The sequence below is a fragment of the Brachyhypopomus gauderio genome, chromosome 15, assembly GCF_052324685.1.
Source record: "Brachyhypopomus gauderio isolate BG-103 chromosome 15, BGAUD_0.2, whole genome shotgun sequence".
Lineage (NCBI taxonomy): Eukaryota > Metazoa > Chordata > Actinopteri > Gymnotiformes > Hypopomidae > Brachyhypopomus > Brachyhypopomus gauderio.
In genome coordinates, this window is record NC_135225.1 from 11,258,921 (window position 1) to 11,284,783 (window position 25,863).

At 43.2% G+C, this 25,863-nt stretch overlaps 1 protein-coding gene across 3 annotated transcripts; it reads right to left on the bottom strand.

Moving 5' to 3' along the window:
- Nucleotides 1-816: 816 nt before the first annotated feature.
- Nucleotides 817-24,998, bottom strand: oprm1 (opioid receptor, mu 1). 3 transcript variants are annotated; one of them, XM_076975651.1, is made up of 3 exons: nt 24,490-24,998; nt 3,465-3,835; nt 817-2,849 (listed from the first exon to the last, which is right to left on the bottom strand). In XM_076975651.1, the coding sequence occupies exons 1-3, from the start codon at nt 24,741-24,743 to the stop codon at nt 2,314-2,316; spliced, it is 1,161 nt and encodes a 386-aa protein (XP_076831766.1). In that variant the 5' UTR covers nt 24,744-24,998; the 3' UTR covers nt 817-2,313. The 3 variants fall into 3 exon arrangements, with proteins under 3 accessions (XP_076831766.1, XP_076831765.1, XP_076831767.1); XM_076975650.1 differs by having other exon boundaries at nt 817-2,852; XM_076975652.1 differs by lacking the exon at nt 24,490-24,998 and adding an exon at nt 20,248-20,348 and having other exon boundaries at nt 817-2,852.
- Nucleotides 24,999-25,863: the final 865 nt, after the last annotated feature.

The following is a 25,863-nucleotide window of genomic DNA, read 5'->3' on the forward strand; positions in this document are numbered from 1 at the left end:
GTGACGACTGAACACACACAAACACCCATGGAACTACATACATAAACAAAACTGCACACAATCATGTTCGAAGGGAGGTGTCAGGGCCTAAGATGTAACAGTTTAACCATGAAAAAGCTTATAAAGGAACAAAATGTAGTATTTTGAAAACAGTGTTGCTGCTGGGATCATTTAAATTGCTTTATAGTTCTTTAGAGTTGCTCTAGAGTTCTTCTGAGTTGCTTTAAATGTTTTAAATAAGGATGTGAAAATGATGCAAATCATTTTAAGATACATTAGTCATTTAAGTCTCCGATACAAGGTTTCCCTTATATTAGTACCTGACAAAAACTTTGCAAGAGATTTGCAAGCGAGTTTTAGCAAACCAGTGATATGTTTCACATCCAGACCTTTTGAGGATGGTGAAACTGAGGGTAGTGTATACCACCCTCAACAGAACCGTGAAGAGCCCAGTGAAGGGACCACAGCCGGCCCTCTTCTCATCACCACAGCTCACTGCTCAAGGAATATAAATGTAGATTTGCATTTAAAACAAATTCCACTGCTCACACTATTTGTCACTGTTTGGAAGTCGAAGCCAGCAAACGAGAGGGCGCATGTACTGGTGTGTATGTGTAGGAACATACCTAAACATTTACAATACCAAGCAATGTATGATCCTCAAGCCTATTTAAACATTGGCACTTGGTACTGCTACCAAGTGTGTTACATATTTCTGTGATGGTCCCACCCCCCAACACCCCCCCCCCCCCCAGCCCCACTCCCCCCCAAAATACAAAATACAAACCGTTTCACAGCAAATAATTTATTTTGAGAATGAATATAGAAAAAGTCCAATAAGACTGGAAATACATTTTTCCTTCTCAGAAACGAGGAACATCCCGATCTTATCTCATCTTATTTAGGCAGATTACAATGTCATCATGCAGATTTTGAATTCTGGCTGACAGTTCAGAGTACAGAATGTTCTCATCATGACCCAGTGCTGTAAATGTGACTAATGACACATAATCACATCAGAATGTACAGAAGAATTTGCATCATAACACACAATACATTTTTGTCTCCACTGAAACATGACTATGCATTGTAGCAACATCTAATTTTTGCCTTTATTGTATCTGTCACAATGTGTGTCATTTCAAATAATGAAGTATTCACATATTTGGGCTCTAATTGTGCAACTGCTCCAAAGCAACACAAGCACAAAATGTAACATCTAACAACAAGATTACCTGTACAAAAGACAACGTGTCCAATTTAGTTCTAAAGTGAACATTACAAAGCTACCTGGACGAGGTGAAGGAATAACATACGTAATGCCCATTCAGACCTCAGACTTCTTATGCCATATGACTGTAATCGTATGCCATACGATTGTTATTTTATGATAACGCATTTGGCACATTTAATACATGGGTTGTTTATATAAGAGTTATTCAGAATGCATATTTATAGTATTAAAAGGAGCTTGAGTATAATAGTGGGACATAGCAGGGTGTGTGTGCATGATATTTTTGGGCTAAACCAGTATTCAGCACTGTTGTAAAAAAATACATATATATACGCAGGTTGAGAATTTCAGCTATACAATTTCAGCCTGGTAAACAGGGAGTAGGCTTGGTGATGAGTCTATAATACAGAACAGAAATGGGTTGGTGTATGGGTTGCTGTACGGGTTGGTGTACGGGTTGGCGTACGGGTTGGCGTACGGGTTGGCGTACGGGTTGTTTTTTGAGTTGTTGTAAGGGTTGTTCTACAGGTTGTTGTAAGGATTGTTCTACAGGTTGTTGTATGGGTTGTTGTGTGGGTTGTTGGCTGTATACAAACCCAGGGCACAGCCTGAGGGACAAGCTGCTTACAGTAGTACATTTTTTATTCTACAGAGTCCAATAAAACAGACAAAGCAAAGTAGAAATACAACATTTGTTTAAATACCATATGTGGAACTTTAAAGCTTTTTAAAGATAAATGGCCACCTAGCTTACAATATCAGTGTTCTTAGATGAAGAGATACTTGGTGTTAAAAACCAATTATAGAGCCTCAGCTCACTTCAGGAGTTGTCATGCAAGGTATTATCATGTTGTGGTAAAGCGCTGTTCACAGTTGACCTCAGTCAGAACGTCTCTTCAGACTCTTCAATGTCATTAATTTGCAACACGCACCTTTTGGCATGTTGCTCCTAGTGTGTAAGCAAAGCCAATCACAATCACTGGCTGAACCCTCCACTGCGTGGGTCAGAGACTAGTTGTGACTTGTGTGAGTTCTGAGTTCATGTCAACACTGGGCTGTGATGACATCTCCAGTGCTAGTCATACCTGTCGGTCGATTCGGTCTGCCGTGGGGCTGGACTGGGCCTCGCGCTGGGGGTTACGGGTCCGCGTGGAGCGTATGGAGTTCTGCAGGTCCAACACTGAGGGGCTGGGCATGCAGAACTCCCGGAAGCAGCGCTTGAAGTTCTCGTCCAGGAAGGCGTAGAGCACGGGGTTGAGGCAGCTGTTGGTGTAGCCCAGGGCGATGCAGAAGTGATACGTGATGGTCTGCAGCAGCGAGTGGGGAATCGTGACCAGAGCCTTGATGATAACGAAGATGTGGATGGGGGTCCAGCAGATGATGAAAACAGCCACGACCACCAGCACCATGCGTGTGATGCGCCGCAGGTTGCGATCCTTCTCCTTGGAGCCGGAGAGCATGCGAACGCTCCTCAGACGTAGGATCATCAGGCCGTAGCACACCGTGATGATGAGCACAGGCATGATAAAGGCGAAGATGAAGACACAGATCTTCAGCAGATTCTCCCAGTACCACGAGGGATGGGGGAAGTCCAGAAGGCAGTCAATCATGCGTACTGCTGTAGAAATAAAAAATACAATATGCAACAACAAAACAGATTAAGGTCATAGTAAATCTTCTTGCCAAAATTATGTAGGGATACATCCAATACAGTTGTTAAAAGGGCTTTCTCACTATGTCAATCATGCCAGCATGGAGATCCCTCTAGATCCCCATTATTTCTTTTTTATTCTCTGACCTCAACAAGACATTAATATAGAAACAATCAGGAATGCATGTATAACCACAAAGCAGAACAACAGGAAATGATACATTAAATCAAATTACTTTCTGTGATTACACAGAGATTTGCACACAGAACAGAACATTTACAGGTCATTGATTCTTTAGTGTCCCAAATTCATTTAAAATTGACATAAGGTCTCAACACTACCATCACGCTCATTCTTATTTGACACTCATTCTTATTTCTTATTCTTACATTTTCATTAAATGATTCCAAGAATTAAGCACTTCAATAATAAAACACATTTTGTCTGCTTCATCTGTAGCTGCCAATCCCTTCATTTATATATTGATTCATTTTCCGACTACAGAAAATATAAAAATGACCGTATTTCACTACATTCTGTATTTTACACATTTAGACAATGATGTGAGGTTAACGTACAGCTGCTGTGGTAGTCAAGTGGCATTACGCTGGTGGAGGCCATGATCATAACTGGTAGCGCAATAGCCGAGGAGAGGATCCAGTTGCAGACATTGACAATCTTGGCGTTGCGCGGGGTCCTGAAGTCCAGAGCTTTCACAGGGTGGCACACAGCGATGTAGCGGTCCACACTCATAGTGGTCAGTGTGAAGATGCTTGTGAACATGTTGTAATAGTCAATGGACATCGCTATCTTGCAGAGTACGTCCCCGAAAGGCCAGGTGCCCATTAAGTAGTTCACGCTTTGGAAAGGCAGGGTGCTCGTGGCCAGGGCATCGGCCAAGGCGAGGTTGAAAATGTAGATGTTTGTTGCCGTTTTCATTTTGGTGTACCTGTGGCGGACGAGACCAGGCAGAACACAAGAGCCGCATGAATGCTTTCAAGTAGAACGCAAAACATTTTTTAAGGCACTGATCAGTGAAGTGAACATCACCGGGACTAAATATACAAGACTATGGGGTTCTAAATGGCTGTAGTGCATTTGGGCTGCGCAAACCCAAAATGGTGTTCTTAGCTTCAAGTCTGTGTTGGAACACAATACTTTTGTTTGTAAGTATCTTAAGAAAGTACAATTGTTTTGCTGATGTCTTCACTGGACATTTGCACATGTTTCAATGTAATACTGCAATATCAGCTGCAACCATTAATTTAATTGATCTTAACTGAACTGTTTAAAAATCTTAACCTTGTTCTGCTTTGGCTTCATCCACACCCCTTCCTCACACCTTTAAATGTCCCTTTGCCATGTTACTAACATTCTCACTTTGTGCAAAAATACTCTCTGCTTATGTCTGTGTACCATGTAAAGTGTTCATATTCATTACCATTATGTAGATGCATTTCTGTTTCTTGTGTGGGTCCAATGTGTTCTTGTGTTTGCCTAAATCTGCTCACTCTGGTTCCTAAATGCATTCATGTGTGGATCCATCCTGCCTGATGACTTCTAGGGCATCTACAACAAAACAGTCACACACTTCTATCCCACTGTCGCAGGGCATCTGTGTGTTATAGTGCCCTAGAGGTCACACTGGAGAGAGACCCAGGTCTCACAGGAGAGGTCACACAGGAGAAGGTACCCTTGCACAGGTCAGAGTGTGTTCTGCAGCCCCAGGTCTTGGTTTCCAGCACATTTTACCCTGAATAATTAGCCGATTTAAAAGAGGCATCAGCTACGCTTAATAAAGCTTGTTATTGCACAGCAGTGACCTACGTCTCTCTGAGCAGATTAACGTTGTTCTTCCATTGGGGTTTTCTGTAAATTCTGCCTCTGTTTTCCTGTGATTGTTTTTGAGTACTTTGATTATGTTCTTCCATATTTTTATGTATATTCTGAGCTTTCATTGGTTCATCTTGTACACTAACAATTCAAACGTCTTAGGGGAAATAAATGTTGCATATAATGTACATTCAGACTGATGTTTCTAAGCTAACATCCTGTGGCATCTTGGAAAGGTATTTTGGTTCTTCTTCCTACTATTACGTATTAGTACTTCCTCTGTATACTCTTTGATAATTTCATTCTTCATAAATAATACATTAAATCTATGTTTATAATGTAGACATTTATTAATATTACCCTAATTTTAACAGACTCTTAATTTGTTGGTGCTCCACCGTGCTCCACAGCAATGGAGCAACAACAAAGTACAAATCTGTTTCACGTCACAATGCTTTTACTTCACTGCTGCTGATATAACCATATGAGAATGGTACAAGTAATGAAGCGCTGAACAGAGGTCAGAGGTTGCACGGGATCACACAAAACACTGTAGGTGCTGGCCAAATTTATTTAGTAATCAGTCTCATAAAATTACCTACGAAATGGTGGGAGTTCAGACCGTGTTAAATTTACCCAAATTTTATATAAACTCATTTAACTAAGGTCGCCACTAATTGTGGTCAACTCCCATAGCCCAAATTGTTTGATTAACAAACTATAAATCTGAAGGTTACAGTTCAAATAATAGTTCTGGCTTCAGGTTGTAACAGAGAAGCAACGACTCAAACGACAGTATTTAAACATAAAAACATTTATTGATCACAAAGCATAGTAATAAAAGCATAGCAAACAAAGGGGACAGGAGGGTTGGCTAGTGTGTGTGTGTGTGTGTGTGTGTGTGTGTAGGTATGCGGGTGTGTGTGTGTGTGGATGTGTATTCGAGTGCGCGCGGATGCGCGTGCGTGTATTCGAGTGCGCGCGGATGCGCGTGCGTGTCTTCGAGTGCGCGCGGATGCGCGTGCGTGTGTACGTGCGTATGGGGGAGGAGATCTTTGAGACAAAAGGGAAACTCGATGGCGCGAAACTTAAACCGAGTTCTCACTACAGCCACAGACAACGCAAATTTCCTCTAACTAAGACACGGTATCGTCGGTCACTATACAGCCCCAACGAGCGTATAGTGGGACACACGCTTAACAGTTATACGAAATAAAAGAATCAGTGTGAATAATCGAACAAGTTTAAACAGAATACCTATTTAAGCTTTGAACAGAATATCTCTTTAAGCCTTAAACAGAGTACGGTTTAACATGAACGTGATTATAAACACCACTGCAAACAAGCGTTCACAAAGCATCGATCTAAGCACACAGAAAGCAGTAAAACAAGATATTGTTCTAAGTCTGCCCAGATGCACAGTCTTACTTTGAGTTGTTCAGTCCGCGGCCCGCGCAGTAGGCCAGGTAGCCTCTTGAGGAGGACTCCTTCGTGCGCTTTCGTGAAGAAGGTTCCGCTGGATCGCGTTGCTCCGTCCAGGGGAAGCTGTGGTGGCCGTTCAATCGGCGGTCCCTCGATGGTCCGTTGCGTGGTGTCCCGGGGAAGTGGTCGCTGTCGACGTTAAGATGAACTCGCGGAGGTCCGGCCGTCGCGCGAATGTTCAAACAGTTCTTAATCGTCGGCTAGCTGAAGCGATTGGTTTTAGCGAACTCCGCAAAAGAAATAAAAGTAGCGAACTAGTTACTTCTTGCGTCGCGTGCTGCACAGGGTTCGAGTGCAGAACCAATACCGCTTTATTCCCGAAGGTGTGCGCGCTCTTCGTCTCTAGGTAGCTACTTTGATGCAGCCAGGTAGAGAGGACGAACAAAGGGGGATCCCCCCTTTTAAAGGGGATTCGTCTGATGACGTAGTTCCACATCCGTCCTGACGTGGGCCATGCGCCTAGGGGGAGCACCCCCCTTCCTTTGTCTGTGGAGGCATGGTACCTACATTCCCCCCTTGGTCTGATGGTGAAGTTGTAGAGCCCTCAGAGCACGCTGTTCACCTGTCATCCACAGCAGGCGCCGATTAGTGAGCGTCCACCTTGGTCCCCAGCGCCTTATCAATGTCCATGCAGTGTCCTTTTCACTCCTGGGTCGACTGACCTAAACATTCAAGACTGACAGCATCTGGGCAGATCATGAAACATGACACTGGGCAGGAAGTGATGACTGACATCTGGGCAGAACATTTAGACTGTATCATCTGGGCAGAATATCTACTCTAACATCTGTGCAGATCACATGCAATATTGGGGAAAAACACATAAAGAGGGAAAAAGAAAGTAAAAGGCAATCAAAATCTACAACAAACTATAAGCAACTAACTACACCTGCACTAGGTAGTGTCGGTGTGGCATCTTTCTACATGGAAATGAAGGTATGGGTGGTATGGGTTTATACAAATGTGGAGAGGAACGGTCAGGGTCTACTGCCTTGTCAAGGTAGTTACCCTTAGAGGGGCAGGAAGAGGTGCCTCAAGTGGTTGAAGGCGAAGGTGTTGAGGAGTGTTAGTGAGTGAGTCAATTAGAGCATTTAGAGCTTGGGTGTACCTCAGGAGCATCAGATAGACACCTGCAGTTATGACCCAACCAGTGAGGACAAGGCCAAAGACCCCTGGCGGGACTCTAATGAGCACAGTCTGGTTTGGGAGTCTCATCCTCATGGCCATGTCCTGGCTTTCATACGTCATTACAACCTCATGCTGGGGGGTGTTGACAAGCCACCTGTCACCTGCTTTTTCTACTCTAGTTTCGGTAACATCATCCTGACTTGCCACACGGGCCTTGCACCTTTCATCTGTGGCTCCAGTCGCTGACTTTTTGATGCCTTCGACTATTTCAATGGGGACAGAGTAAGGAGGTATCCTTCCCTCGCTCAGGCCAGTTACCGAGGAACTAACCTCACTCAGTGCATCCTGTAGGGATTGTTTAACCCTACTTTGCTCTACAAGTTCTGACTCGATTACATGGGATAGCTGACTAAGGGTCTGGACAGTAGTGTTGGGTAAAGTGATTGTACTCTGCAGTGATTTTCCCTGTCCTCGCAGCTTTTGTTGCTGAAGGTCTGTCGTCAGGACATCGGCTTCTTCAGAGGGTTGCTGCAGGATCTCCTCCTCAAACCCTGGGTAAGGTTCTTTGGGGACATCAGCGGCCATCTCATTCGCAACAGGTTGGATCGGACTGCAATTCATGACTGCATAAACAGGCATCTCATTCTCCTTGCTGAGATCAATGCGACAAACCAAGCCTACTGGCATCCTGTCTGGAACGACGGCCATCATTCTTGCATGCAGGTTGAAGAGCACATCGTTGTGAATCTGGTGTCCCTCAAGCAGCCTTGGCAACTTGCCAATCATGGGGGTGGACAGTTCCAAGCCCTGGAATGCGTGGTCACTTAAGTGGTCCAACGTTGTTCGAGCAGGCACCTGGGTAGTGTAGTTAACTGAATGACTGGTCAGTTCAGGAAGGGGAGTGCCCCACGTGGTGAGGTTCAGTTCAAGGAACCATGGTGCAGGATGAAAGAAAGCCCCTGGGTAGTCAAACTTCTGTCTTCTCAAGACCATGAGTCGAAACGGAATGCCAGCAGACCTAGTTGGGACAGTCAAGTTCAACCCGTTTACCACCCGACATGCTTGGGGAATAGTTCTCCAGTCACAGTTGTATGTCTTGGTCCTGTCACTGACAGGCTTACAGACTGTGAATTGGGTCCATGACCACCTGATCAGAGGAGCCAGCCTATCGAGCAGGTCTTGACCGCTGGGCAGCTGTTCCGCGTCAAATTTAGAGATGTTGACTGGGTCCACGTGCCTCATCTCTGGGACTGTGAACTCCAACCAAGCTCTCTGGTTGGTTGGGGCATGGTCTTGATTATAGCAGGTGATGCTAAGCTGACGGGACTCAATGTTGAGGCATCTCCCCATGGCGGATGAGGCCTGTCTCATGGTGGAGAATGTGTCAGTGCGGATGAGGCTGATCTCTGATCCGGTATCCAGTAGCGTGTTGACACTTGGGTGATCTTCTCGGAAGACACTGGTATAGATGCGTTGGGCGCTGCCTTTCCAGACCAGGTCTCCCAGGAACTGCAGGAGTGGAGAGGAAGAAGTAGAAAGGATGGATGAAGTTTGCTCTGCAGCTGGTGGCGGTGCGTTCTCACTTGATAGTTCCCTTCCCCAGCCAATGAGATGGATCCGGGATAGCGGTGAGGAGGGTTCTCGGCCTAGTCATGCGACTGAGGGGCCTCCATCCTCACAAGAGCGTTTCTCACGGTCCTTGGTTGGCCGGTTGGTGTTCATGTCCTTCTCCTGGGACATCTTTGTGATTGCATCTTTGAGAAGCTGAAGCTCTGTCCTTAATTCAGCAGTGTCTTGTGACTCTGTCTCTGGACTTCTGCCTCGGTCTCTGTGTTCTTGGCGTCGAGAGGTCCGACCCTGGTTGTCCCATCTGTTCTCTCTAGGTGATCGCTTAGGCTCATGGGAGGAGTAGTGGTTGCCACGGCTCTTCTGGGGTGCCCTTGACTGGTGTAGATCACCCCCCTTGGACTGTTTGTGTCCGTCTCTCCAATCCCTTGGCTTTTTCTCCAAGTGGGAGCGGTGTGAGAGGCTAGCCCCATGGTGGACACGGTTACCATTTGGTACTTCCGCGCCCTCCAATTCTATGGGTTCGCTCGCGGAGTTCTGCATGGCGAGTACTTGGGGATTCTCTTCTCTCTTATCCACCGATCGGACAACAGTCTCCCAGGCCATCTGTGCCATCTTCCGGATGTCACGCATGGATGGGTCACCTTGCCGGGTGAGGAGAGTCACGTGGGTGCGCACGCATGGATGCAGGTTGTGCAGAAAGAGTGACTTGAAGGCTCTGTCTTCTTCCAGTCCTGGGCCATTTCTTCCTTGGAAGTATGCGTGTCTCAGGCGGGTGTAGAAGTCACGGGGATGTTCGTGGCGGCCATGCTTGATTTGGATGGCTGAAATGGTCGCAGAGGTCTCATCCGCAAACGGGGAGTATTCCTCTGCTAGAGCTTCACAGAGCAGATCAAAGTCATCACGGGTGTCGGCTGGCTGGGCCTCTATGAATGCGTGGACCGATCTGGAAGTCGTCTTCCAGATTAATTTGACTTTCTCTCTGTGGGTGGAGTGAGGCAGGTCGAGAAGACAATGCCTTATCTCTCTGAGGTAGTCTTCAACGTTGTGGTCGCGCTTCTCTGGATCAAAGCGCTCAATGTCTTTGGCGAGGGCGTCCAGCTGCTTTAGGCGTGGGGCATCACTAGGTCTTAGTTCTCGGGCAAAGCTATAGTGATGTGGCTCGCACCTGCCACGCTGAGGAGACTGGAGGATGCGTCTGTCATATCTGTCATGGTGCGGGGGCTCTTCTCTTTCCGGGGAGTAGTCATTAGGTCTGTAGTCTCTGTAGTCCTGGTAGGGAGGTCTGGAGTGCGCAGCTCTCCGCACCTCTAGGAGGCCCTTCCGCTGCTGGTCAGCAAAGCGAACTTGTTCCTGGTGCTGAGCGTCAGAACGGTAAGAGCAGCGAGTTGACTCTCGTCGTGGGGGTGAGAAGAAAAAGGGGGACATGGAGGAGTAGTGCTGATGCGTAGTTCGGGGTCTCTCAGGCGCGTGGCGGGACGTGAGAACCCTGGAGGGGGTTCGGGGAGCCCGTATTGGGCGGAGCTCTTCAGGGTGTTCCTCCTCCGAGTCATAACTTGAAGTGTGGTGGCGTGGAGCAGTTCTTGGTACTGTTGGCCGTGGCGGACTGAGGCGCAGGCTGGGTTGTCTGGTACCTCTTGAGTCCCAGTGAGATGGTATTGGCTCCAGGGGAGGCACGACATGGCCATCTCTGGGGTTCTGGGAGCGAAGGGACATCCTGCTGACTGCCTTCACTATGGACCTCACCTCCAGGTCGCTCTCACCTCCCGAGCCGGCATCCTCCTGCCTCTGTCGCGCACTGGTCAGGTCATCCACCTCCTCCTGCAGGGCATCTAGCTCCATCCTGGTTTTCTTGTGGAAGAGCAGGAATATTCGACCAATGGCCTCCTGAATGTTGACCTCAGAAGCTTGCTGGATAAAAGCCACCATTTCACCTATCCTTCTCTCACAGTCCTCCCTGGAATATTGCTGGATGCTGTTCTCCTCTTCTTCAGGCAGCCGGATGAGTTGGCTGATCAGGTTGGGAAGGGAGATGTGAGGGGGTTGCTGGGGTTGCTCCCCAGAGTTGCGTCGGGATGCTGATGCTGTGCTCATTCTCAGGCCTATGACTAGGGCTCAGTTCTCCTAGGGGCAAGCAGGCTATGCACTGTACTCAATGTGTATAGGACCAGCACTAAGCCTTGACTAGGTCAAACGACAACAAGCATGTACTCAAAAGGAATCTGAAGCTAGCAGCAAACCTTGAATCTATCAGATGGGGACCAGCAATGTACTCAAACGGTGTAGGACGTTAGCACCAAGCCTTGAATGTCTCAAATAGAAACCACAAGCAGTGTATTAAAAGGGAATATGAAGCTAGCACCAAGCCTTGACTATATCAAATAGGGCAACAAGCGAGGAGCAGCAACTTCTGCAAACCCAATGTACTGGAGCGGCTAAGGGATCTATTCTAGTTGCGGCAAGGGTGGACTACAGTTAGCACACGCGCTAGCTACCTCCAGTGATGTGTACCAGCATTAAATTCTATTCAACAGGAGCAAGCAACCGAACTTTCAGTTAGGTGAAAAGGCTACTCTGAATTCAATCAACATCAGTATATCAAAACATCAATGCTTATCAATATAACTTAGTTAATTCATTACCAGTCAATGGTTACTGAATAACAACACCCCAGATGTGATCAACAAAAGTCCTAATTAATAAGATTCGACAGTAAAAGGTGGTTGCTCATTAATTAGCACTGATCAAATTAGAGAAGTATGGTTAGTTGTTATTCTTAGGGAAAATGTGATGTATTTATGTGTTGAAATTACATCTAGTGTTATCCGGTATGGATGAGTGCATATGAAACAAAACCTTTGTTTTTAGATTTTGGCGCCACCTAGTGGCGGGATGGGTGTATATACCTTTAACTATGCGGTTGTTACTGCGCAGTCGTTGTCGCGGTTACAACTGAAGCCAAGCAACTATCCCTCACACGGGGCACCAATTATGTAGGTGCTGGCCAAATTTATTTAGTAATCAGTCTCATAAAATTACCTACGAAATGGTGGGAGTTCAGACAGTGTTAAATTTTACCCAAATTTTATATAAACTCATTTAACTAAGGTCGCCACTAATTGTGGTCAACTCCCGTAGCCCAAATTGTTTGATTAACAAACTATAAATCTGAAGGTTACAGTTCAAATAATAGTTCTGGCTTCAGGTTGTAACAGAGAAGCAACGACTCAAACGACAGTATTTAAACATAAAAACATTTATTGATCACAAAGCATAGTAATAAAAGCATAGCAAACAAAGGGGACAGGAGGGTTGGCTAGTGTGTGTGTGTGTGTGTGTGTGTGTGTGTGTGTGTAGGTATGCGCGCGGATGCGCGTGCGTGTCTTCGAGTGCGCGCGGATGCGCGTGCGTGTCTTCGAGTGCGCGCGGATGCGCGTGCGTGTGTACGTGCGTATGGGGGAGGAGATCTTTGAGACAAAAGGGAAACTCGATGGCGCGAAACTTAAACCGAGTTCTCACTACAGCCACAGACAACGCAAATTTCCTCCAACTAAGACACGGTATCGTCGGTCACTATACAGCCCCAACGAGCGTATAGTGGGACACACGTTTAACAGTTATACGAAATAAAAGAATCAGTGTAAATAATCGAACAAGTTTAAACAGAATACCTATTTAAGCTTTGAACAGAATATCTCTTTAAGCCTTAAACAGAGTACGGTTTAACATGAACGTGATTATAAACACCACTGCAAACAAGCGTTCACAAAGCATCGATCTAAGCACACAGAAAGCAGTAAAACAAGATATTGTTCTAAGTCTGCCCAGATGCACAGTCTTACTTTGAGTTGTTCAGTCCGCGGCCCGCGCAGTAGGCCAGGTAGCCTCTTGAGGAGGACTCCTTCGTGCGCTTTCGTGAAGAAGGTTCCGCTGGATCGCGTTGCTCCGTCCAGGGGAAGCTGTGGTGGCCGTTCAATCGGCGGTCCCTCGATGGTTCGTTGCGTGGTGTCCCGGGGAAGTGGTCGCTGTCGACGTTAAGATGAGCTCGCGGAGGTCCGGCCGTCGCGCGAATGTTCAAACAGTTCTTAATCGTCGGCTAGCTGAAGCGATTGGTTTTAGCGAACTCCGCAAAAGAAATAAAAGTAGCGAACTAGTTACTTCTTGCGTCGCGTGCTGCACAGGATTCGAGTGCAGAACCAATACCGCTTTGTTCCCGAAGGTGTGCGCGCTCTTCGTCTCTAGGTAGCTACTTTGATGCAGCCAGGTAGAGAGGACGAACAAAGGGGGATCCCCCCTTTTAAAGGGGATTCGTCTGATGACGTAGTTCCACATCCGTCCTGACGTGGGCCATGCGCCTAGGGGGAGCACCCCCCTTCCTTTGTCTGTGGAGGCATGGTACCTACAACACCACTGATTATTTTTCTAGGGAAATCCACATACAACATGGTTTACCCACTAAATATATTACCTAGTTAAATATATGAATGGTTTTTGATAGTCAGAACATATAGCAGAAGATCAATCGCAATAATGTTACATTTCATACAAGGCAGTTTGACATTCTTAAGACAGCAGTGAGATGTGAGTGGCAAGAAACCAAGGGTTTGTTAAGCAAATGCAACAAACTAAGGATGTTCAGGAGTGTGCGACTCTCAGGAAGCTTTGCAACATTGCATTCATGGTCCAGAAAGCCAAGAGCTAAGTCAAAGACCTAGACATAGACCCCTGTGGGGACTAAACAGGGCCAGATTAGGAGGACAACTATAAAACCAGTGATTGAGACTGGAGAAGTGAATGAGTGTCGTGATAGGTGGGTGTGGACTGAGAGGGCGGGTGATTGAGACTGGAGGAGTGAATGAGTGTCGTGATAGGTGGGTGTGGACTGAGAGGGCGGGTGATTGAGACTGGAGGAGTGAATGAGTGTCGTGATAGGTGGGTGTGGACTGAGAGGGCGGGTGATTGAGACTGGAGAAGTGAATGAGTGTCGTGATAGGTGGGTGTGGACTGAGAGGGCGGGTGATTGAGACTGGAGGAGTGAATGAGTGTCGTGATAGGTGGGTGTAGACTGAGAGGGCGGGTGATTGAGACTGGAGGAGTGAATGAGTGTCGTGATAGGTGGGTGTGGACTGAGAGGGCGGGTGATTGAGACTGGAGAAGTGAATAAGCGTTGTGATAGGTGTGTGTGGAATGAGACAGCTGGCTGGGTACCATTCGGGGCATGACAGACAGCTAATAGTGGTTATCCTGACAGCACAGCAGAGATTATAGCCTGAAATTTTCTTAAGGTTGACAAAAATGAATTTTTCTGCCTTAGACTTTTATGCCTCCAATAAGTTAGCACCGAGGAGAGAGATACGTTCATCCACATGCCACTTAGACAGATGCAGATGAGTGTGGGCGTCTTAGTCATCCTTCATTTAAACAGTCAGCGAAGTCTTTCGAGGAATCTGATAGTACAGCAAAAAACCTGAGGCATGAAGAACAATTATTTTAATGGGACATATTACGTTGTGCATAGACAAGCATATAATGACTGTCTCTTCAGATCTTTTTCAGTCATTTTCAGCGTGTCACTAAAATTTGTCTCCCCCATTGCAGCTAATGACAGACTCATTTTCATACTGAGGCATATAACAAAGCCCTTTCATATTATTGCCTTCAGTTTATCAGGAGTGTCATGGGTGGTTTATTTCAAACGTGAAAGCGCTGGGATTTTAAATGAAAACTGCATGCATAAATTCCTCATCTTAAAGATTTTCCAATAATCAAAAAAGTTATTTATTGCTTTCAAAGAGCAATTTTGTGTGGACAGATGAAATGAAATTTAATGTGTACTCAAGTGTCTATCAAAATAGATACTTAATTAGAATGATGGTTAATTCATAAGAATACCTCATTTCTATGCAGTACATTAATTTGCCAGTTTTCTATATTGTCATCTTGAAAGCTTTGCATGCTAATGAGATTCTGAAAAGATTGTGAGCTGCATATGAGGTATTTTATTCTAGCTAGAGGCTTGCTGAGTTAGGCAGAGCAGTATGTTATTTATGTAAGGACCCCAGTTAGTGAATGGATGGGAGGATAGCATTAATGCTTTCATGACAATTTCTTAGAAAGGTATTATTAACTTTGTGAAAAACCTTTTTAAAACCTGGTCTGAAACTAGATTTGGTGGATTAGTTCTTATTTCTTTTTTGACCTTAGGAAGCATTAAAAATATTCCTAAATTATAAATAGAAATAGAATTTCATAAATGAGCTTGCGCCACGAGCATACAACATGTCTAATGAAATTGAAATGGGTAATTATCATGGATCAAGAGGCATTTATACTGGAGCAACTAATACCCTGAAAAAAACACACAGCCGTTGATTAAAGCAGCACTATTTGACACTCTCGTAAGCACAGATAAAATATAACCTTTAGTCCATCCAGTTGCACCAACTGGATATAAACAGAGATCTGCCTGGTGTGTGTTTCCACTATAACAATGTCTGCAAGTGCGTGCCTCATGCCTGATGAATGATGCTGCTTTGTTTAGCGGGCTGTCACTGAAGAAATAATGCAGAAAGACACGGAGCTGTGTGCTGTGCACATAGGATTTACCAAATGCTTTAGGGTCATTGACCTACAGCTGGTGGAGTACAAGAGGAAGCTGTGGACCATCTGAGATGTAATCTGCTGCACCGGCCTGCACTTGAAACCCCACAGTTCACTGCAACACCAAGGACACTTATCACTATAACACCAAGGGCGCCTATCACTATAGCACCAAGGGCACTTACTCTTCCAGTTCAGGATTAGTTCAGGAGTCACTCTTCGCTCAATTAAGATCTTTGAACGAAGAATCCTGTGTGGAAACCCACACCTTTCAATTCTGTCATTTCACAACTGCTGAAATATGTCCAGTGATATTCTACTTTTCATTTTCACCTATAGAAACTTGCTAGGAAAATATAGCACTTTAAAGCTATGCAGTGTGATACATTACAAGCTTTGGCCATGATACATAACATGGGCTCTCAGTGTTTTTCTCAAAGAACAAACACATGCCTGTCCACTAGCAGGTATTTCAAGAGTCAGGGTCTCCTTCTACCATAAATCCCTTCCTTTTTCTATGATTTCTTCCTGAATTTTGGTACATGTCAGTTGTCAAAAGACATGCACTATTTATTTAACACTTATTGCTTATTTGACCTCAACTATGCAACATTGCTCAAAAACCATAACAGGTAAAAGGATGTGAAACCAATCCATGACAATCTCCAACTTTTAACACATTCAGAATATAACTGAAACTTTCGGTTTGACTGTTCATATTCATTCTTCATTGAATTGAATGTTAAGCATTTGCTAATTGCAGTTTAATCACAAATATGAGAGGCCTGTAGCGCAAGGGGAGTTCCAAATATGCAGAAATACAAGAGCTCATAAGCTGAAGTATACATTCAGCTGCAATACTGCAGTCTAGCTACACAACATGCCTGGAAGCCATCACTTATGATTATGGAGACATCAAAAGCCTCTTTACACCAAACAAATGATCATAAGGCATATTCTTTCTCACTAGGGTTTGTATCTAATTGTGTGGATGTCCTGGGGAGCCATTACTTCACACACTATACAGCACATCAGCCTTCAGAGACACTGAAGCCAGCTTCTCATCACTAATGGGCAGATATTCAGGCAGATTTCATATTTGAGATGCTTGCTGGGAAGACATTAAAAATGAATTCTACATATTAGTCTGGAGATTTCATTTAGGAATTGCACCAGTAGAATTACAGCTCCCACAAACAAATTGTCTTTTCCTAGATGTGGAAAAGGTCATTGTTCCTATCCTATTTTTTCCTAGTTGTTTTGATGTTACATTTGGCTTCAATATTTTATAGAAAATAAAGGAAACACTGACAGACACCAGGTATGAGCACTCTGACAACACTGGTGATATGTAATTGATATCAAAGTACCTCAATGTGAGCAGAGCATTAATAACACATTTCAGGTTTATGAATGAAAAGAAGATGAAACGAAAGCATTGGGCTGTTTTTCATTTTTAACTTACAGCATTTCTTTAGTGGAAAATTAGATGAATGAAAGTCAAACTGAAAATCACTTTTTGCAAGTATAAGGTATGAAATGGATCTAGTAATCAGACAGAGCAGGTTGTATTGCTAACACTAGCGAACCATCTTTCATTGCTTTACAAAACCCTAGGACTGTCTTGTTGCTAGGGAACACCAGAACGTTCTTTTGTGTCATCTACTTTGGTGAAAGCTGCTCTTTGATGCAGCCTTGTTTTTGTATTTTTTCCATGCGAGTTCCTCACATTCCAAATATGGCTTAGTGAATGCACTACCCAAGGTTACTCTGCAAAGTTTGAGCATTTAGCCAGAGATGTTGAATATTGATGACTAGCCTTGCGTGACACATTATTTCTACGGAATTAGTGCTATGTGAGAAGCATATGAAGGGCCTATGTTCATGACTAATTACAAAAAAAAAACCCCGACATGCCATAAACTGCCAGAAACGCTACATTGTTTAAAACGCAACGGCATGTTCCACAAAGGCAAATCCCTCAATCATAGTGACATGTTTTTGAAGTCATCATAATAATCCATTGTTTGACCCTGAAGAAGGACAATGAAGCAAGCAGAGGCATCACGATGCAGTCAGGAGTCCTTTATTCCCATACGTGACAGCGCTTGCACCATCCAATAGAAAGTCATCACACGAGGCAGATGGAAAGATGAGGATGCAGCTACAAGGGCTCGAGACGAACCCGATCTGAATACGGCAAGCATAAAAAGCCAAATTAAAGCTTATGTAAGAGACAATTATGGGAAGAACATCAGCCATGAAGCCCTGCTGTACCTGCAGATAAATCTCACAGCAGACGTCTACTCCAGCACCTGGAGCCAATCCATTAAAGCTCGTTCCAGCACTCTGTCGGCCTCTATCTGTCAATGTTAGAACCTGGCACTGATTCAAAGAGCTGTCGGCCACTGCCTTATTATTTGTAAATGCCCATGAAAGATTGTGAAGGCTGATGGATCGTAGTTTTCTTGTTCCTGTGTGGCACTACAGTACGAGCCTGCAAACCTGCTTCTGTTGTTGTGTGCACCCAGAGCAGCTCTGCTCTTCTTAAAAAAATCTCCCTCTAATGTTGGCAATTAGATTCAATGCTCTCCATAGATTCCTTTAGATCAATTGTGCAGTTATTCACATTTCCATACAGTTCACTGGTGTGGAGTTAAGCCTGTGTCTAAGCCACACCCTCTTTTTGTTTAGACATGTGCTTTCACGTTGTGATTTCCAAAAAATGAATTGAAATTGAATTTCCTTGAGGGCATACTGTAAAATGCAAACGCTTTCCTTTGCCAATATCAGACTTGATTTACACATTAAGATGAGGTTGATTTACCACGCACTATTAAAAAAAGCATCATCCATTGAACTTGGCCAGGACGAGGATGAGTGGTGTTATGGGGCACATTCTCGCTCACCCACCCGCATCAGCAGGAAGGACACGGTGTGCCACTGTTTGCATTCTGAACACTGCCTAATCCCCCCTCTGTTCCATGGGCACTACACCACATTGCTTGTGTGGACTGCAGCGTGTGAGGATAGCATGAAACACACTGGGTTCTCATTACCAACAGTCCCAGTTCACCTCAGGCAGCTGTAGAGCACCACTGGAAGATACGCGATTATCTCCATTTTATGGAAAACATCCATCTCTAATGTGACTGACGTGCCCTGAAATATAGTCGACGAACTGATGACCACAGAAATCAATTTTCAACCCATGGGTCACCATTCCTTTTCGGATCACGTTTGCTTTTGTACAGATGGGCCTCCTTTCAACAGCAAACAGTGACTGAACATAATTTAGTGCACTATCCAAATTAGAATAGGACAAAAACATTGATTACCTATATTTGATCATGACTCATACTAGTTACTGCGTGAGGTGGATAATATTAATGGCTGTATTAGCAAACCGTGTTAAATTTGCACCACAGGCATAGCCTGCACCGTGGATGTTCAAAGTCTGAAGCATAATCTTAAGCATAGCTCCATGACCGGCCAGTACCTGCTTCTCATTACTTGCTGGTGCCAAGTGTGTTCTGGCAAGACCATGCCTCACGAAGTACACAAGAGCCACATAGCCTACTTCATGTTCCGCAAAACAAGATGTGATTATTTTTATAATTTAACAAATAGAACACCTAAGAACTACATGTGTTTTAACAGTTTGCTGTTAGGATCAAATAGAAGTTCTGCTGAATATAGTATAGTACAGCAGGTGATGAAATAATGTATTTGGAAAGCAGTTATTACATTAAGCGGTAGCAAAGAAGATCTAATATTGACACGTATTGAAAATGTTGATTGCGATACTGCTCAAGAACGAAATAGACACAAGGCTGTAAGGACTCGTAACTATTTGCACTAATATCCGATTAAGGTAAGCAGGATGTGTAATATACGTGTAAGCCTTTCATTATTCAAACCTGAGAGAAAAAGGAATCAATAACCAAATAAGGTAAAACATAGACGTATAATTTGCGTACATTGCACAGAAAACATTTTGTCTAATGTTTTTTTGAAGATCTCCACCTGGGAAGATCTTTACGTCATGATTCATTCACGTATGACGTACTATCTGATTTTAGCACACTGCTGAGACAAAGAAGTATCACACGCAAGCGTTGAAATGGGCCTGTTCTAAATTATAATGTACCAAATTGTAACTATAATAGTATAATTAGCGTAAGCAATACCTGCACTTAGTTGCAGAAATGAAAGCATAATTGAAATAGCCTAATTTAGGTTGTTGACGTTGGTATATTAACCATGATAAGATATTAGCTAATACAAACAAACCAGCCCTAATTCTGCTTAATCATGGGGGAAATTATGATATTGAGTTTACGCATCTCATTTTGATCTTTGAAGTATGAAAGCTAATAATAAAAAAAACAGAAGTGGAGCTTGAATTTTGAGTATACGCGAGAAAGCGTATGTAATCGACAAAATCCTGGATACTAACGTCAAAAGCGCTATAGGCTACGCACACACACACACGTATATATATATATATATAATATATATGTATATATATGTAATCCGACTACAGAAAATACAGTAAATATCCCGCCACAATTGCTTCAAGTGCGTTGGTTGACGTGCCAGACGTCTTCATATAGCCTGTATGATTCTATCGTTTAGCCCAGAGTGGAGCAAACGTCACGCTCGCAGATGGTTGCACCTCTTTTACATAGTAAAATGTCCAGCATTACCAGAATTAGTATGTAACGTATTCATGAAAAGTCAAAACCTTACATTCTAGTTTCTAGTGTGCTCTCTGAAGGCTGCTCTGCACAACTGACCATACGTGCACGGCAGCCCCGCCACCCGTTGGAGCTCCGCTACAAACGTTCTAGGTTTTGCGGACGTAAACATGAAATCAGACGTTCATGTTACGCAGTAGTTTTCTGCATTTTATACTCTGGCTTTATCCACTGAAAATACATCTCAAACGAAAATAGTCGCAAACGAGATAAATACTTTGTTTGCGGGTACTTGGGTATTTCTCTCAGAGATTTGGTTATGTTTCATAGCTCAGCACTCTCTTAATTTCTCCATGTTTCCCATGCGTTATGCTTCGGGTGGGTGTGTCTGGCTATGGTTTCTGCCACTGGTGGGGATGTTGGACGCAAACTCTTCCTGGGCTTCTCCATGACAACAAAACCCTCAGACACTATTAGAATTCTCTCCGCTTTCCGTCTCTGCACGTTAAAAAAAATGATTTTCCACATGATTGCGCAGGGACACTGTTTTCCATGCCCTGAGGTTTGTAAGGTCTCCTGAACACTAGATGTTATTTTATGGGGGTTAAAAACCGTGAGGATCTAAATGCAATTATCTACCGCTAAGAGCACCATTACAATATTATTGGGATTTTCTGAAGCTTTGTGCTGAAATGTTTGATTTACAAAGCATTGAACTGAATTTAATTACTGTTTAAATATTTTATTATGAGTAAAAAGCAAAGAACCATATTACTGCTGCAAGCGTGCATATATTTGTTCAGTTATATAGAACCAATTTTTGGATTTTACCCAGTACAACCAGGACAGGACAGGAAACTTGAGTATACCAGTGCATTGTTGTTGTTTTGTTTTTTGTATTTTTATCTTCCATAAATTGTGGAAGGTGCTTAGGAATTGAGGCAACATGACACTAAGACAGGAGGATGTCTTTATATGGCCACATAGTATCTGTCCTGGTTAACTTGGTGTGAGGTGTGAGCTATGAGGTGTGGCTATGTTAATGGTAAGCAATGCAGCCCAATAAACCAGCACAAACCTGCAATCAAATAATTAATCATAGGGAAGTTGTAGTTACAGGTCACTTACCCACTGTACATAATGAGGCACATTCCTGATGAATTGGTTCTTCAGATCTCATGTTGCTACAAGCACAGAATCTAGTTGCAGTTTCCACTTTGAAACAAATTTCTATATGACCACCTCTTCTCTAAGTCATAATAATAAAGAAAGGCAGTTTTTTTAAACAAACAACTGACATATTCTTGCACTTTTATTATAGATATGGATTCAGGTCACAGTGTTCAGCTGTTCAGTTTAAATAGCAATTCAGCTTGAGCTGCCCTAGTATATTAAAGAACACAATTCTATCGGCTCTTGATAACAGAATTCTGATTGTACTATTTCAGCGTGATGCATTATGGCTTGATCAAAAGGGAATTGAGTGAACCTTAGAAAGTTTAGAGCACAAAAGTTTTTGAATCCATTAAGTAAAGTAAATAAAGTAAATATGCCATATTTTGTCAATTGTGATTTTTTTTTTCACCGCAATCAAAATTTGTCCTCCGCTTTTTACCCATCTGTGCTGTTAGAACACACACACACACACACACACTAGTGATTACTAGGGGGCTGTGGATCACACGTGCCCATAGCGGTGGGCAGCCCTAGCCCAGCGCCCGGGGAGCAGTTGGGGTTAGGTGCCTTGCTCAAACCCCAGGTCTGGCCCCATGGCCTCAGGTCTGGGAATCGAACCCATGACCCTCCGGTCACAAGACCAGTTCCCTACCCTCCCTTATCAAATTTCATTGTAATGTAAATTATAATGACAATAAAGGCGATTCTGATTCTTCTACCACCAGGCCATGACTGCCTCATTAAAGTGTTAGAAAAGGATTTCTAAAAACTGATGTCAGGCAGCTAGACCAAATTCAGCACTATTGCTGCTCTGCATTGAAGACAGTGTCCTACTAAGATCAATGCACAAGCATGCCGTCGCAACCACAAACAAGAAACAGAGATCCCCTGGGTGACAGCCTAGGGTCCATAGGCATTCCTGATTAACATTTCTGTTCATGACCAGGAACTAAAAGAGAGAATGAGAGTGGCTTTTAGGGACAGGTTACATTGGAGGACACCATTGCTCTCCAGCACAAATTTGCCAAATCTCAAGGTGACTATCTGGATCAGTTCAACCTTGACTTCAAGGCTTACCAGACAGTTCCACCATTTGCTCTTATCTTGCTGCGAGGTGTAACAGGTTCTTATTGGCCTGGTTCAGGTGTTGGACTCCGAGATCTGTTGGAATCCAGATTTGCTCCAGGGTGGGCCTGGTAATCTGGCTGGAAATACATCAACTTGAAAGCTCCATGATGATATGCTCTCTGGAGAGTAGCAAAAGTTGGACTGTTTGGTAAATCTACACAGCACTGTATTTGGAGATAATGCATATAAAACACCTGAGGTCACCAAATGTCAAACGCTTATCCAAGCTGTGAAGCATCATGAAGGAGATATAATGGTGCTGCCTCAAGGACTTGGATGGACTGTAATCGTATAAACACCAATAAATTCCAAGCTATATGGAAAAATAAGATAGTAGAAGGTCAAGATGTCTGTCCATGATATGTGTCAGTGATCGAATAAAAAAAAAGAAGTCTGCATCCTTACCTCAATTCTATACCACTGTAACTATGAAATCTCCTAAAGCTGGCTGTTCAAAGAGGCATCTTATAAATGGAGTGATTTGTGCAATGGCATGTGCCAAATTATCACCTAAATGTTGTATATTAATCAGCAACTATACAAAGAATTCCTCATTTTATTAGGAAGGAGATAAGATTAAACATAAAAGTTTTCCATGAGTGACTTTGAATGTTTTAAACTGTTTGTGCAGTTTTCAGTTAAGCTTTCTGTGTGCACCAATGTGAGTAATTAAATCCTCATGTTAGTGTCTCTGATTTTCTAGGAAAGATATTGTTTTCCTGGCTTTTCTATTTCAAAGGCATTGATAAGATCTGAGCAGAGCCATTTGGGGAGATGATTCAGCGAACAAAGCAGGCAATGGCTCTGTCAGTGTGTACTAGATTGTACAGCTCCACTTTATATAGGCTTGTATGACTTAGGCTTTTCTCTGGTAAAGAATTTTAGCATCAGTCTATGTCTTAAGATATGTCAACATTTTATTTTAGACAAAAAGCACACTGAGGACACTTTACTATATTTACACTGGACTCGCATGTGTTCACATGGACAGGCACTTCATCCTAAGGACTTAAACAGCACCTCAGAAGCTCTGAAGTGAAACTAGCAGTGCTATAACTGCATGCTTTAAACAACTAAGCTCCAGGCTGTAAGTTTCACAGTGTCTCTTTTGTGAATGCGTACCTAGCTTGTGGTTTCATGGGCCGGCTCGTAATGAATAGGACATTGACATATTTACATAATTCTGTGTCAGCTGTAACAATTAGTATGATTAAGTCTAAATAAATTTCAGAAATTGACTTGTATTATTTCATGCACATTTACATTTTGTTTTAATTTCACAAAGTATTCAGTTAGTTGCATTTGTAACTATTCCAACACATCAAATGTTGCATCAACACACATTCACAAAATCTAATCATACTTCCATAAAGCCTATATTTACCTTAATATTTAATGTTGTGATCTGTAATAATGTAATTTAAAGCTTTCTTGGCACTGACTCGTGGTCTTTATCTCTCTCTCTTCTCTCTCTCATACACACACACACACACACACACACACACACACACACACACACACACACACACACACACACAAACATACCACACATGAACTCTTGCAAAGCAATAAATTGGAGATCTCACGAAATAGATAAATTTATGCCACCGATTTGCCTCGTGTCTACTCTGATAAAACGGGTTCTTTCTCCAAGACAAGCAAAATTAAATTATTGCCAAACATCATCACGCGACATTTTTACGCACGTTTCTGGTAGCAGCTAATTAATTGCAGAACGTCACGTAAAGCTTCCGATTGCCTGTACCTAAATCTCGATCATTCTGTAAGCAGCTATCCTATCTATTCAACAGGTATTCCGTTTATTATATGGAAAAAGTATTTTATTCTTAAGCAACTGGTCATTGTCGTTGTTTCTGCTTTTTCCCCTTTCTTTTCAGCAAGACGACCATCCCAAAAGAATCCTCTGGGAATAATCGTGCGGGAGATGACCCGCAAAAGGCAAAGGAATTTAACGTCTAACATGTCTTACCTTATGATGACATACATGACGAGGACGTTGCCGACCAGTCCCACCACACAAACAATTGAGTAAAGAGCAGTGATGATGATGGCAATGATCATGGGAGTTGAGCCTTTGTTCAGATCATCTGTTCTGACACATCTCGTGTTGTTAGTGTCCAAAAGAGTCACGTTGCTGAAGTTTTGGCAAAACACGCTGCTATTTGACATCGCCAGATTTGAAAACTGATAAAGATAATCCGATGTGTTACCACCGCTTTCCATGGTTACTGGGTAGAACGTGGACTCCAAAAGCCCTGTGAGCGACCACTAGTTTATCAGTCACTTTCTCTTATCGGTACCTGTCCGACTTCAACGCTTTCAATGCACGCGTCCTCGTAGTTTATTTATATAACCCAGAGCCGCGAGTGCATATCAGGTTGTACACTTCGCTATTGTGTCAATCACTTATATTGCCAATCCCCTCAGCAGCGTACAACATGCAAATGGATAGGGCTTCTCCCAAAACGCGTGCTCTCGTTATATCCAGAATAATGACGTCACATACGAGAGCACGTGACCCGCGACTCAAGCTTTAAAATGCAGTTGACTACTCGGTTGATAAAAACATCTCGTACAGGCCATTATTTTGTTTCAAGATGTTCCAGATATTACATGCTCTTTTAATAATTGAAACAGGCTTTTCCGTGAGGATAATATCGAAATATATGAGAGAGGCTGCTTCACGTTTACGTGTCAAGGCATTTATGGATCCTCGCATGCCTCGTTTCACTGCAAAGAGAGTAGAATCGCCTTACTTTAGCTTTCCAAAATGAAATATAACGAAACACCAGAGTTATCATTAATATGTATGCACATACAGCAATGATTCTGAATCTGATTCTGAATCTAAAGATATTTAAGTTAAAATGAAACTGCTTATTCTATTATCAGTGTCTGGTATCAGGTATAAGCAACGCAGCCCCTACAATTAATCCAATAGTGATTGATTACAATCACGATGATGCAAGTCTCGGTGATGTTATTGTATTTGGAAATGTTAAATGTATTGAATTATTTTCTGAATTATGGTCCTTGGGTAAAGTCATTTATAGGTTGCAACACAAACGATTCTGTAAACAGTGTTCATGTTCTGTAACTTACTATTCTTAAAACAAAAAACTCCCAGAAAGTTTAGGTTGGTTTTATGTTTGTGGTTTCATATTTAGAAATGACAAATAAAGCTGACCCTTAATCGTGTTATATTTATATTGCACTGTAATTAAACACATTGCAAATACTTTATATGATGTGGTGTATTGTCAAATTGTGTCAGGATTGCATAAACTAACATAAAACATGTATAGTAACACACACACACACACACACACACATACACACACAC

Coding starts and splice junctions, on each gene's coding strand:
- oprm1 (XM_076975650.1), bottom strand. CDS start 24,743: ATGGAAAGCGGTGGTAACACATCGGATTATCTTTATCAGTTTTCAAAT. Junction 3,836..24,489: donor GTCATGTATGTCATCATAAG/GTAAGACATGTT, acceptor CGTCCGCCACAG/GTACACCAAAATGAAAACGG. Junction 2,853..3,464: donor ACTTGACTACCACAGCAGCT/GTACGTTAACCT, acceptor TTATTTCTACAG/CAGTACGCATGATTGACTGC.